The sequence below is a fragment of the Macrobrachium rosenbergii genome, chromosome 33 (genome assembly GCF_040412425.1).
Source record: "Macrobrachium rosenbergii isolate ZJJX-2024 chromosome 33, ASM4041242v1, whole genome shotgun sequence".
Classification (NCBI taxonomy): Eukaryota; Metazoa; Arthropoda; class Malacostraca; order Decapoda; family Palaemonidae; genus Macrobrachium; species Macrobrachium rosenbergii.
In genome coordinates this window covers 6,760,001-6,772,324 of record NC_089773.1, presented here as the reverse complement: position 1 = coordinate 6,772,324, position 12,324 = coordinate 6,760,001, and the positions used below count along the sequence as shown (strand labels likewise).

Genomic DNA, 12,324 nt, shown 5'->3' with positions numbered 1-12,324 from the left:
CCCTGTGATTGTAGCAGAAATTTAACACTGCATCTTTGAACATACAGCATCCACACACAAATTCTCACATCAACTCCTACGGGTGGACTTGAATTGCTAGATGGTGGGTACTCAACAGTACTGACTTCTTACCAGCAAGTATTACAGTGCTTGCTCACTGCAAGGCACCATACCAAACTGATGATTAACAATTGGTAATACATTTTAGAGAAGGATGCTACATCTCCCAGTGCTCAACTTTTAGGATGGATGGATGTATGATATTTAGGGCAAAAGGCCAGGCACTGGGGCCAAGAAGGCCATTCACAGCTCTACACAAAAATGTCCTTTGTGCCGTACAGAATAGAAAAATTTAAACCAAATTTACACCCAAATAATGAAAAACAATTAACTGGAAAAAGATTGATAGCTACAAGCAATAGTAAACACACACAGTGCTGCATTAACTGAACTTAGTATCTGCCACTGACAATACAAGGAATACTGTATAAATTCCTGTTACAATGAAATGTTAAATTGAGAAAAAATAACATTGCACTTTTTGGAAAATACTCTACCTCCCTCCTGGTAACTTTACTCAGAAAAATGTTCAAATAATTACATTAAGAGGTTTGTTTACTGTATGAGCAAATGCTTTTCACATTTACTCAATATGGACTGATTTTGCGTTGGTATTTCAACATTCAGTTTTGTCATACTACTTTGTAAATACTCCTTAGACAAGAACTAACAGTCAATGTTGCATTGTACAAAAATGCAACTAACTTTGAAGCATAAAACATTTTTACACCTAACTATAGTACAGCAACGGAGACACAGCCTCATCACCTTACTGAATTAATGTGTCAGAACTAGGCAATATTTCAAGCAACAGTAAACATATTATCAAGAGCACATTTTGAAAAGGAATCACAAGCAAAAAACCAGATACTTTATAACAAATTCTTTATTTCTTCTATTGACAGTAACTTGATAAAATAAAATACACTGGATAACAATATTTTATCTTCCTGTACAGACAATCAGCTGCTATCATCCATTCCAAAGTCCCTTTGATTTATCAAGCTCCAACCAACTGGAATCTGATGAGTTTTTTGATATGCTCCAGCACAGGCTTCCATATACCATGGTCAAAACAAGGAAAAATTTTAAGGTTATCTGTAAGACACTAGGGTGTTCATCTAAGGCCATTTTTCACTTACCTAACGTTCCTAATTCAGTGTACGTTAACGCGAAGTTTCCCCTCTTCCGTTATTCTATAAAATGAGTAGTCTAATTCTCAAGTGCCAATGTTTAATTCTAGAATGCACACTTGAGCCATCACTAACTTTGTCAACGGACCAAACTAGAATAAACACTCGCAACAGCATCCAACCCAATTCAAATTGTGTAGAAGAGAAAACGACAAAATAACCGTTCTGCGAACATCAAACTTACAATTTTGTTCTTTTTTGTAATAAGGACGCTGCCAGAAGTCCACAAATAAAAGACTGGGAAAAATTGCTCGCACAGATTGTTTCAAACAGTAATTACCTACTGTGGGGGAACATGCAGAAGAGTCCCAATAATTCCAAAAAGGTACAGGCAGTCAAGTGTCTGCCATCTGTACGCTCCAATAACATGTAACCAACCATTTAAAATCTATGGTTCTGGAATCTGTGAAACGTGGTAAAAATTTCTGTTGACTGGATGATAAGATCCTCCAAACATCAAGTATCAGGACATAAAACGATTTAGTAAGACTTCAACTCTCCATGGGACGATAATTGTGTAAACTAGCATCATCAGGAAAATTCTCCCTCTTTCTAGCTATGAACGATAAAAGCATCACAACTAAGAATCACGTCGTAGCAAAATGGATGGATGGAACCCCACCCCTGCAATCAGTGGTGATGACGATGATGTTAAAGCTTGTGATAAGTGAGACTAGCAAAGGCATACCAGAGGTAGTGAGGCTACAAACACACACCGAACGAGCCAGCCATCCCTTTCCTTCCTCCCTTCCTTCCTAAGTACCTGACTGTGGCTTAGGCAAAGATATTAATACTAGATCATTACACAATCTTCTCGCTATTTCATCTACAACTACTACGTCTTGCTAATTGCAACTAACATCCATGGCTTTGCTACTTGGAATAGCTACTTATGCAGGGGTGCAAAATTATGGGTACTGACTATTTGGTAAGGCATGGTTCAACAGGAAAGCGGTAAATCCTATCACCCGTAGCAGCATACACAATAACCGACAGTATATGGATGACAATAAAGCCAAATACACAAGGTTCATTAATATGGAAGCCATCAACACATGACACAAAGGCAACAAAAAAGAAAAAAAGCACGTAGGTCACTGGAGAGACGAGAACCCATTTCCTAGTAAACGATTTACCTAATAAATATGATGACCTTTGTATGCAGAGCTCAAACTGCCAGAGACTCTTGAGAACATAAAACGCGCACAAAATACCATCATAGGAACCTTTACAAGCCAAGTGCCTTGTCTAACATCATGGACTACAGCGACCGACAGGTGGTCAGAAGGTGTGGTTCTGCAGTCTGCAGGAGGATTCCGACACAAAGTAAACCTTCAGAATGCGAGTCGCCTCGAGCACTGTTACAAATTAAATTGTTCCAAGTGTGAAGGGGATTCAGCCTCTACAAATGATGAGTTGTAATTTCCTCAAACTGACTTTGCACCGCCAAAAGACATTTCTTTACGTGGGAGAAGGAACGTCAGCCTTCTTCGCAGATGAGCTACAGAGTGAACGTGGAAAGAAAGCACCCTTCATTCCTCAAACAACTTGCGAGGTATATGACTGCAGCAGTGCTGAGAGAGGGACTCGTATTCAGGGAAGAAACTGCTTCTTAGCATAATTTGATGTTTACAGATAATCAACTCTATAGCAAGATAATAATCAAAAAGAATTACAAATAAAGCAGACAATCTTACACAAAGCTGATCAGCAGTACGCTAATAATTTGCTAGATATATTTACAAATGTTACAAGCTAATGCTATTCAAACTCCAGCCAAGAATGTAGAAGGGCCGTCTCTACCTGGAGGAAGAGGAAGCAATGCTCCATCGCCACCTTTTACCAGCACCGATAAAAGGGAAAACAGTTTGCAAACTTGTGTGCAGGGCAAGTGGAGACAAAGCACCCACTCCAGAGCATTGCTGCCTCTGGGGCCTCGCCCACATTTCCTGTGTACAGTATTGCGCGAAGGCTTCTGCAACTGAGAGGGGTCTTCTCAAACACTCTTGCACTGGAATTTAACTTAGGTTCTTTACAATATTTACAAACATTTCCTAACCAGAAACTGGATATAACTTTAGTGCTAAAGCAATATTCTCTATCATGCTTGCAGGCTGGCAGTGCTGAAGACAATGATAAAATAACGTCAAGACCGCTTGCGAGGCGAGTCGACCCACAATATTAGCCGTCTTAACAAGTTAGGGATTATCAACTTAAGAGTATATCTAATCAACGGAGTAAAAAGCAGTCGTGTGTTAAGAATTTACTGTAGTCATAACAAACTTATTAAAAAAAAAGTTATGTAAATTAACGGTGGTCATGAGGAAAACTGACGACACATTTCGACAGGAATATCTGTGGTGCAACCTAGTCCTCTGTACGTGACCTCGGAACACAGTTACAGTATCAGAGTCAGAAGATTTGAACATTCCACCACACAATCCTAAAAGTTAAATGTACGACTACAAGTGTCCTTTTTCTTCTTCTGGTCAACAAAGGGGGAGAAAATCTCATGGATTCCTTTACGAAACAAAAAAAACTATGAAGACAAACCTAACATGTGATCATTTTTTTTCCGTTTTCTTTTTTTTATTTGTATTCTGGATAAACTGACTGAACTAATGGAATTGTCTGGAATTGGTGGCAGGCAGCCTACCACACCCTCTATAAACAAGGGGCAATCGTCGAAGCTGGGAATGTACAGAAATGCATTATCTAAGCACAGCATAAACCAAAGATAATGATTGGGTACCATGATCGCTATGACTAATATTAATATACAAGTTATATCTATACGAAAGAATGAAAAATAAACTGCGCATGATCATCACGAGGATACAGACACGAAGAAGCTACACATACAATGAATGAATGATTGAATAAAAATATGATTACTCTTTGGAATCTACACAGAAAGTCAAATCTACAAAGACTTTTTTTAACATTATTGTTATTATCATTATTATTATTATTATAATTATTATGATTAAGTACCACGTGGACGGCTGGGACAATGCCAAGATACTCACATCTAACTTTTTGTGTTAAGTAGAATGCAGTCTCTCAGAAGGCTAATATTATCATCATCATGAATAAACCTATTGGGCACATTGAGACAAAATACATTATGTATCATCATCATCTTAAAAAGACAATCATCTGATGTGGACCTTTCAAGCCTAGTTATGGAAGGCAACTGCGCAAATTGGAGGCACCTTTTCAAGACAATTATCATCATGGTTACTTCTATGTACACAAGGCAGGAGACCACTAAAACACTATATATATATATTACTCTGTGAATCTAAAAGACAGTTATAACATTCAAGTGTCATATCAAATAAGATATAGTTATACAAATGTATATAATGTCTGGCAGCCGTAGACCATTTCTCTCTTCAGTCCAAATGTTTTTTTGAGTGTCTACCAGCTCTAGAAACCATTTCTCTCTCGTTAAATTTACTATCTCGATAGAAGTCTGAAGAAAAAGGTGGACCCATGAAGCCATCCAATCACTCAACCATCAATCATAGGCTTTGCAAAAGTGAGACATCCATGCTGGCTGGCCGAGTACAGTACTTAATGAGCACCAGGGGAAAGAGTGGGGGGCTGCAGGAGGAAATACATAAAAAAGAAAACCTTGCGCCAGCAAGGATCAAACAGTCGTCTGAGTAACAACAGTTGGTGTAGGTTTTGCCAATACTGCGAGAAGGAAAAGGTTCGGTCACGAACGAAGCAGCGGCAGCAGCAGCAGCAACATTGTACTAATGTACTACACTTGCGATGATGGTGACGACCTCACCACGTTCTCCCAAGTTCTTTTGATGGACTCTCGAGTTGCTTTTTCCAAAATCTCCATCAACTACGAAGCTGTTGGCGAAGACGCTGCTGCCTGCTGTTTGCCATTGTGATGGAGATTTGAGTCGACCGGATTTCCTCCTATCACCCCTCCCCTCCCCTCCTGATCCACCTCCCCCTCCTCCACCTCCGCCCGCTGAATTTCCACTGCCAATTCTTCCTCCCGTGCCCGTGTTGATGCCATGCCCAGCTGATTCCACTTCAACATGGCTTAGCTCCTTGTGAAGTAGAGGGAAGTTGAAATTAGTACACATCACTGGATAACAATTACTTTTTTCATTAATGAGTAAACTACACAAAAGTGTTGGGGCTGAATGATATTATTGGCTAGTTTTCAATGAGCGAATACAGTCACCTCAAGAATAACACAACTGTAAATGACGTTTTTGTTTTAACAAAAGCAAATACACAGTATTTATGGAGTTGTGTTTTATGGTGATGTGTTTTACTAACGCGATAATTTTGATTTAACTTTAATTTAATCGTGAGCAACTGACCTTCTGCACAATACACACTGCCATGTTTATGATAAAGCAAAATTGTAAAATACTGTCCTAGACTGGAAATGTACAATAATTTGAAAATTTTTGTTACATCTGTGACCTCCTACTGTACTGTATTAATAATATTTCCTTAAATGTTATAGCAATGTAAAATTTCCCCCAAAATATGCAAACTTTCTCAAAGAGTCCTGGAACGTACAGTAACTCTCTATTAATACTGATTCTTATGTTTAAATACTGTAACAAGATTTTAAATAACACGACCCCTCCAGGGACATAACAATCACATTATTCCAGAGGAAACTTTATCATTATTTTTGGCCCGTTAGACTATGGGGTCTTCACTCATACAACATTTTCCGTACTTGCTCGCAAGTTCTTAGGACCACATCTTTTCAGACGAGCCCTAAGGGAGCCTGTGTGACCCTGCCCTCATAATATCAAGACACTACTGTGCAAGGAAGGTCCTTGACTACAAGAGTACTCACATCAAGAGTGCGAGCATACGGGTTGCTTATAGTTCTGAACACCTCTGGTCTGGGATTCTGGTACCCTGAAAACGGCTGCCGGTCGCTGTTTCGTACATCGTCGAGATCCCTGCGGAACGGAATGGAACGTTACATAAAATTTAGGCCAGAGGAAGGGCACTGGGACCTGTGAGGTCATTCGGCACCAAAAGGAACACTGAGTAAAACGGTCTGAAAGGTGTAACAGGATGAAGACCTTGCAGTTGATACTACGAAACAACTGTTAGGAGAGGGTGGAAAGTAAGGTGGAACAAAGAGAATATGAACGGAGGTTCGGCAAAAGGAATGGAAAAGGGTTGCAGCCAGAGGCCAAAAGGACCGTGCAAAGAATCTTAATTAGTGCCTACAGTGCAAGATCCCTGTGGAAAGGAGAACAACTGTGAAATTGCTTTAAGGTTATCTTAATTAAGTACTAAATCATTTTTATGGGAAGTTATTCTTATATTACAGTATATACAATTCTTCCAATTATTTTGGCCTCCTAAATTCTTGGATTGGAATATAAAATTTAGGCCAAGGGCCAAGTGCTGGACCCTTTAAGGTCATTCAGCACTGAAAATAACATTGAAACAAACACCCGACTCTCGGCAGAATGCGAGCGACCAACAAACCCTCCTTGAAATCACTCAGTCCAACGCACCAGCTTCAATCTGTCATTTACCTGCATCGTTTGTCCTTGTCTTTCTGCATGAAGATGTACACGGCAAAAAGGACTATGAACACCAGAACGCAGGCTACAGTGGCCCCGCCCGCGATGGAGGCGGTTTCCAAGAGGACCTTCTCTCGAGCTGGGATGTATGACCCGTCCAAGTCTTTGAACTCACACCGCTGGCCCATGTATCCATCCGCACACCTGCAAGAAAGTGAAGAGTAAGTAGATATTCATCATTTAAACATAAAAAGAAGCTATCAAGACAACACAGGTTAAGCATGGCATCTCAATGTGTTGTTACACCCCGTAGGGACAACCGATTCATACTGCATCTGCGAGGTTTTCCTCCTGGTACACCTTCAAACCTTCAAACTGTCAATTTCAGTTTCAGCGCTGAATGACCTCATAGGTACCAGCGCTTGGCCTTTGTCCTAAATTCTATATACTACTCTCTATTCAATATGTTACAACTCTAATAATTAAAAAGTTATGTATATACAAGTGTGTGTAAAAAACAGCACCCTATTCCCTCAATACTGTAAACTGCTGTCAGTAATAATCCTAATAATTCTGGCAGTCCAGGCATATAGAATTTTTCTCCATGACAAGCACACCTTCACCTCTTGTCCTCTGTTAACCCCAGAACCTATCAGTTGTCATGAAATCTCTGATATCTGCTGTTAAATAACTTGTTAAATTACATTGCTCACACAAATATGTAAGATCAGTTTCAGAAGAAAATTATTTTTCTAAATTTTCAGGATGCTTTCTTCAAGTAATTTCTGTAACAATTTTATAAAAATTTTAATTCACAATCTATATTTTAACATTGTCGCATGATTTTCCCAGTTGGGCAGCCTTTTAAAAAACCTATTTCTGTGATAACTTTATACACAGTCCCATACAACATCCACAATCTCAAGACAATCAAGTGAAAGCATACATGGAACAATTCTGCTTGGACCAATAATGTACAAAAAGGGAGACAGTGACTAAAGCTTTTAATAACCACATGAAAGTCTCGACTGAACAAAGGCAATTAATTTTTCTGTGTTCATCAATAGTCTACTAGAAATGAAAACAAATGAACTACAAGTTCAGAGTTGTCATTTTATCTGGGGTGAGAATCTGTCGCCTTTGGGACGTAAGCAAGCAGAATGAAGGCAATTGGTAATGGCAACTCAGACACTAAGCATAAACTATTCCATAACAAGAAGGAATTAATTTTTTTTACGAAGGTTAGTCTGACAAAACCGATCAAACGATGCAATATGTAAAGAATCATTATACATCATACTAATTATACAACCAATTATCATTGTTATTTTTAGCATTTTTTTAGACTGAATTCTTCACTTGACACCTGACTACCTTTTCAATCGAGTACTTTCTCGAAATTATAAACAGGAAAACTTTCTGATGTATTTAAATGATTAAAAACAATTTTAAAAAATTCTGCAACGTGCAAAAATCTTCAATGTCAAGAAAATTAAAAACATTTTATTCCATGCAAAAATTAAAGTATTTCCTCAATACATCTGGAAATACTTGATAAATATATTTCCTCAATACATTTGAAAATACTGTCTAAAATGTATTTCCTAAATACAACGGAAAATACTTGTCTAAAATGTATTCCCTCAATACACTCGAAAATACTTGTCTAGAATGTATTTCCTCAATACATGGGAAAATACTTGTCTAAAACGCATTTCCTAAATACATTGGAAAATACTTGTCTAAAATGTATTTCTCAATACAATGGAAAATACCTGTCTAAAATGTATTCCCTTAATACACTGGAAAATACTTGTCTAAAATGTATTTCCTCAATACATTGGAAAATACTTGTCTAAAACGTATTTCCTCAGTACACTGGAAAACGCTTGTCTAAAACGTATTTCCTCAATACATTGGAAAACACTTGTATAAACAAATGTATTTCCCCAATACATTGGAAAAATACTCGGGGATTTTCCTAAAACTTTGAAGTAAAATTAAAATTACATAAAAATGTTGCAAATAAATTCTTGTCGTCAGTTCATATAATAATTCCCTTAACGAAAACCGCCAAACAAAATGTAAAAAAATAAGAAAAATTTACTTTCAAAAACAGTTAAAGACTTCATATTTCCAGGTACCTCCGGCATACAACACAAAATGGAAACTGTCCCCCAACTTTGCCTTATGTTCGGATATGACCAGAATTCCCGGATGTGCCTAGACCGGACGTCGAAGGCCCCTACCCCACTACCCCAGCCCCCCAGCCCTCTCCTCCACCCAACCCCCCCCCTCCAAACCTGCTCCTAATCACAATGAGCGCGATTCTGACCTTTAGCGTGATCGAGCTGAATATTTTTCGACAATGTTCTCCATTTTTTTGCCAGCGGCCTCTTAAATACCTTTACTAAACTGTGTCATATCTTCGCCATCGTACGAGGCAGCAAGACAATGCCACAGTCGTAGGAAAGTCCATGAAGATGTTTCAAATATTTATAATAAATATCCACGAAGTTTCCTCAGAAACTAAATGAACATTGAATATTTCGAGACACTGATGACGCATCTCATACCAGTCAAGACGGAGGAACGAGATATTAAGAGGTGTCAATTATGACGGGGAGGAGGAAAACATGTGACCCCCTTCTGAGGACACACAAGTGACTTAAAACTGTAGTGTTAAGATCCGCACAGAAAAGTGGCCCCATCTGATAGACCCGACCGTGGGGCTGGAAGTGGTCCTCCCAAAAATCTAAAAGGGCGACAATATTACTAAAATTAAAAATAAAAAAAAAATCACGTATTTACAAAGATTTCAACGCAGTCTAGGTAACGATCCATTTCATAAGTGAAATGATAATCACACTCGTTATTCCTTAGGGTGTCAATTGAACGAGAAACCCAGACCTTTGACTAGCCCAGGCATGAAGTAAACAGGAAAATAGGGAGATAAAGACACGCCTCGGGAAGAAAGGAAGGTTATGAGTGCCTGGGGGGGGGAACTTGCATTTTGATATACATAATGATCACGTAGTAAGAATTTAAGTTAAAATGAATTTTAATGAAGGGAATGTTTTTCATATAGAAATGATCTAAATTCGATTTTCAAGATGCCCTGTTGGAAAAGGACGTAGTTTACCAATTTGCTTCAGACTGAAAAAACGAAAATTTGGCCAAAGTATATTTTCCCAGCATACGAAAAACCCACACAATTAAATACAAACATACAAATTCTCTAGTGAGCAATGGAAATTCTCTAGTGAGCAATGGAAAGACTTTTCACATTTAAACAAACTGATATAAAACTCTCTTTGTGGAATGACATACCAACAGCGATCAATTGGCCAATGACTTAGCAATGAGAGAGAGAGAGAGAGAGAGAGAGAGAGAGAGAGAGAGAGAGAGAGAGAGAGAGAGAGGAAGGAAGGAAATACCAGTGAGCGGGAAAAGGTTATGGGTGGAGATCCCATTCACACGTACACGAACACAAGTACGCATGCACGCACTAACACGTGATCATTTAGCGCACGTACGGAGCTGCTTAGGAGAGGTGGGGCATTACTGTGCTGTCAGCACGACAAAGGAATTCAGTGCCGTGCCGGCATAAGGCCAGCTTGGTTGATACACGAAAGATACTTTACTTCGGTGAAAAGGGATCGTCTCAGAATGTGAGAGAGAGAGAGAGAGAGAGAGAGAGAGAGAGAGAGAGAGAGAGAGAGAGAGAGAGAGAGAGATTCCAAAGCATGGCAGTATATCCTGGTCGGGTGAGGAAGTGAGAGAATACTTGTATATGAGAGAGAGAGAGAGAGAGAGAGAGAGAGAGAGAGAGAGAGAGAGATTTACATGGGGTGGACCCATCAGCAATGTTTATAAACAAGGCTACATAATTCTATTTTGTTTTCACATTATCTTTTTATGACAAATATTCTTTAAACATTTCTCGATCTAAATTTGAGGTTTGCCTCATTCAGTTCCTTATGAGGATTACTTCGTAGAGCTCTCTCTCTCTCTCTCTCTCTCTCTCTCTCTCTCTCTCTCTCTCTCTCTCTCTTCTTATTCTTCACACTTCCTCAGCCGGACGACGGTCTCTATTCTGTCCCAGTCAGACCAGGATAAAGATACCGACATTTTTGCCTCTCTCTCTCTCTCAATGCAATCCACAGGGAACACGGAATGGAAAGGCCTAAACTTTTTTATTATTACTTAGGCCTACACTGAGGAGGGAGGTAGGGAGTAGGTCCAACCAAAAGCTGGAAACCGCCCCCGAAAAAGACCGAACGGACTAATTAGGAGTTGAAAGGTAAAAGGCGGTCTAGAGACCCAAAGACCAAAAGACCGTCGTGACTTGAGAGACCCCATTGGCGATCAGCGGTCTCTTTTAAAAGAGTTCTGGGTATTTCTTTAAATCTGCGTTTCGGTTTCCCCACACGTTCCAGGAGAGAGAGAGAGAGAGAGAGAGATTCCAGGCTGCTTCTATGGAAAAGGGTAGCTTTATTTTCTCGGGGAACCTTTTCTCTGTCCTTTCAAAAGACTCTCTCTCTCTCTCTCTCTCTCTCTCTCTCTCTCTCTCTCTCTCTCTCTCTCTCTCTCTCTCTCTCTCTCTCTCTCTCTCTCTGTGTGTGTGTGTGTGTGTGTACCACCCTGACGGCTGCGAAGCACCAGACTAAAACCTCAGTCTGTTCTGGACAAGCGAAGCTTTGACCTGATGGGCATACGTGTGTGGAGACAGTTTTCCTTTTTTCAGGTGTAGACACGAAACAGTCGCCGTGCTGCTGTTGACGAGGTGGATGTATAGTTCTAGTTAATGCAGGAGAGAGAGAGAGAGAGAGAGAGAGAGAGAGAGAGAGAGAGAGAGAGAGAGAGAGAGAGAAATATTAGAACTGCATGACTACAATGTGACATTACATTCTTAATCATTTATACAGTAAGACTGTTGACAAGACTGACTCTCTCTCTCTCTCTCTCTCTCTCTCTCTCTCTCTCTCTCTCTCTCAGGTGTCCTTTACCAGACATGACCTATCAGTATCCTTCAAACCTCTCCCCTTAGTGCAGGAGTAACCTTATCCTGAATCCTATTTGTCACTACACTTGATCAGGCCACTCCAAAGAACACTCCCCTAACTCCAAGAGTCTCACTCACTCCATCTCCACTGGATATCATTACTCTTGAGAGAGAGAGAGAGAGAGAGAGAGAGAGAGAGAGAGAGAGAGATGGTTTCACTCGAGATGACAGGATGGTTACCTCTTCTAGGTACTAGGTATCTGGTGTTTTATTCTCTCTCTCTCTCTCTCTCTCTCTCTCTCTCTCCTCTTGCTGCAACTAACAACAGCTGACTAACTACCAGGTAAATAATTCAGCGTTTTAATTCCACTTAGGTGTATTGGATTGTGGATTTTAGGGGAAGGCGCAGAGAGAGAGAGAGAGAGAGAGAGAGAGAGAGAGAGAGAGAGAGAGAGAGAGAGAGAGAGAGAGAGAGAGAGGACAAGTCATATCCAGTAACAACCAAAGAGAAATAAGTAGGTTAATGACC

General features: G+C 39.7%; 1 protein-coding gene across 2 annotated transcripts in view; it reads right to left on the bottom strand.

Moving 5' to 3' along the window:
* Positions 1–928: 928 nt before the first annotated feature.
* The window catches only part of LOC136855865 (uncharacterized), a 91,115-nt gene continuing 79,719 nt past the window's right edge, over positions 929–12,324 (bottom strand). For both annotated transcript variants that reach the window (XM_067133257.1, XM_067133258.1), the window contains 3 exons: positions 6,803–6,994; positions 6,103–6,211; positions 929–5,329 (listed from right to left, as the gene is read on the bottom strand). In XM_067133257.1, coding sequence (XP_066989358.1) covers positions 5,018–5,329; positions 6,103–6,211; positions 6,803–6,994 — 613 coding nt within the window. In that variant the 3' untranslated portion in view covers positions 929–5,017. The remainder of the gene's footprint in view (positions 5,330–6,102; positions 6,212–6,802; positions 6,995–12,324) is intronic.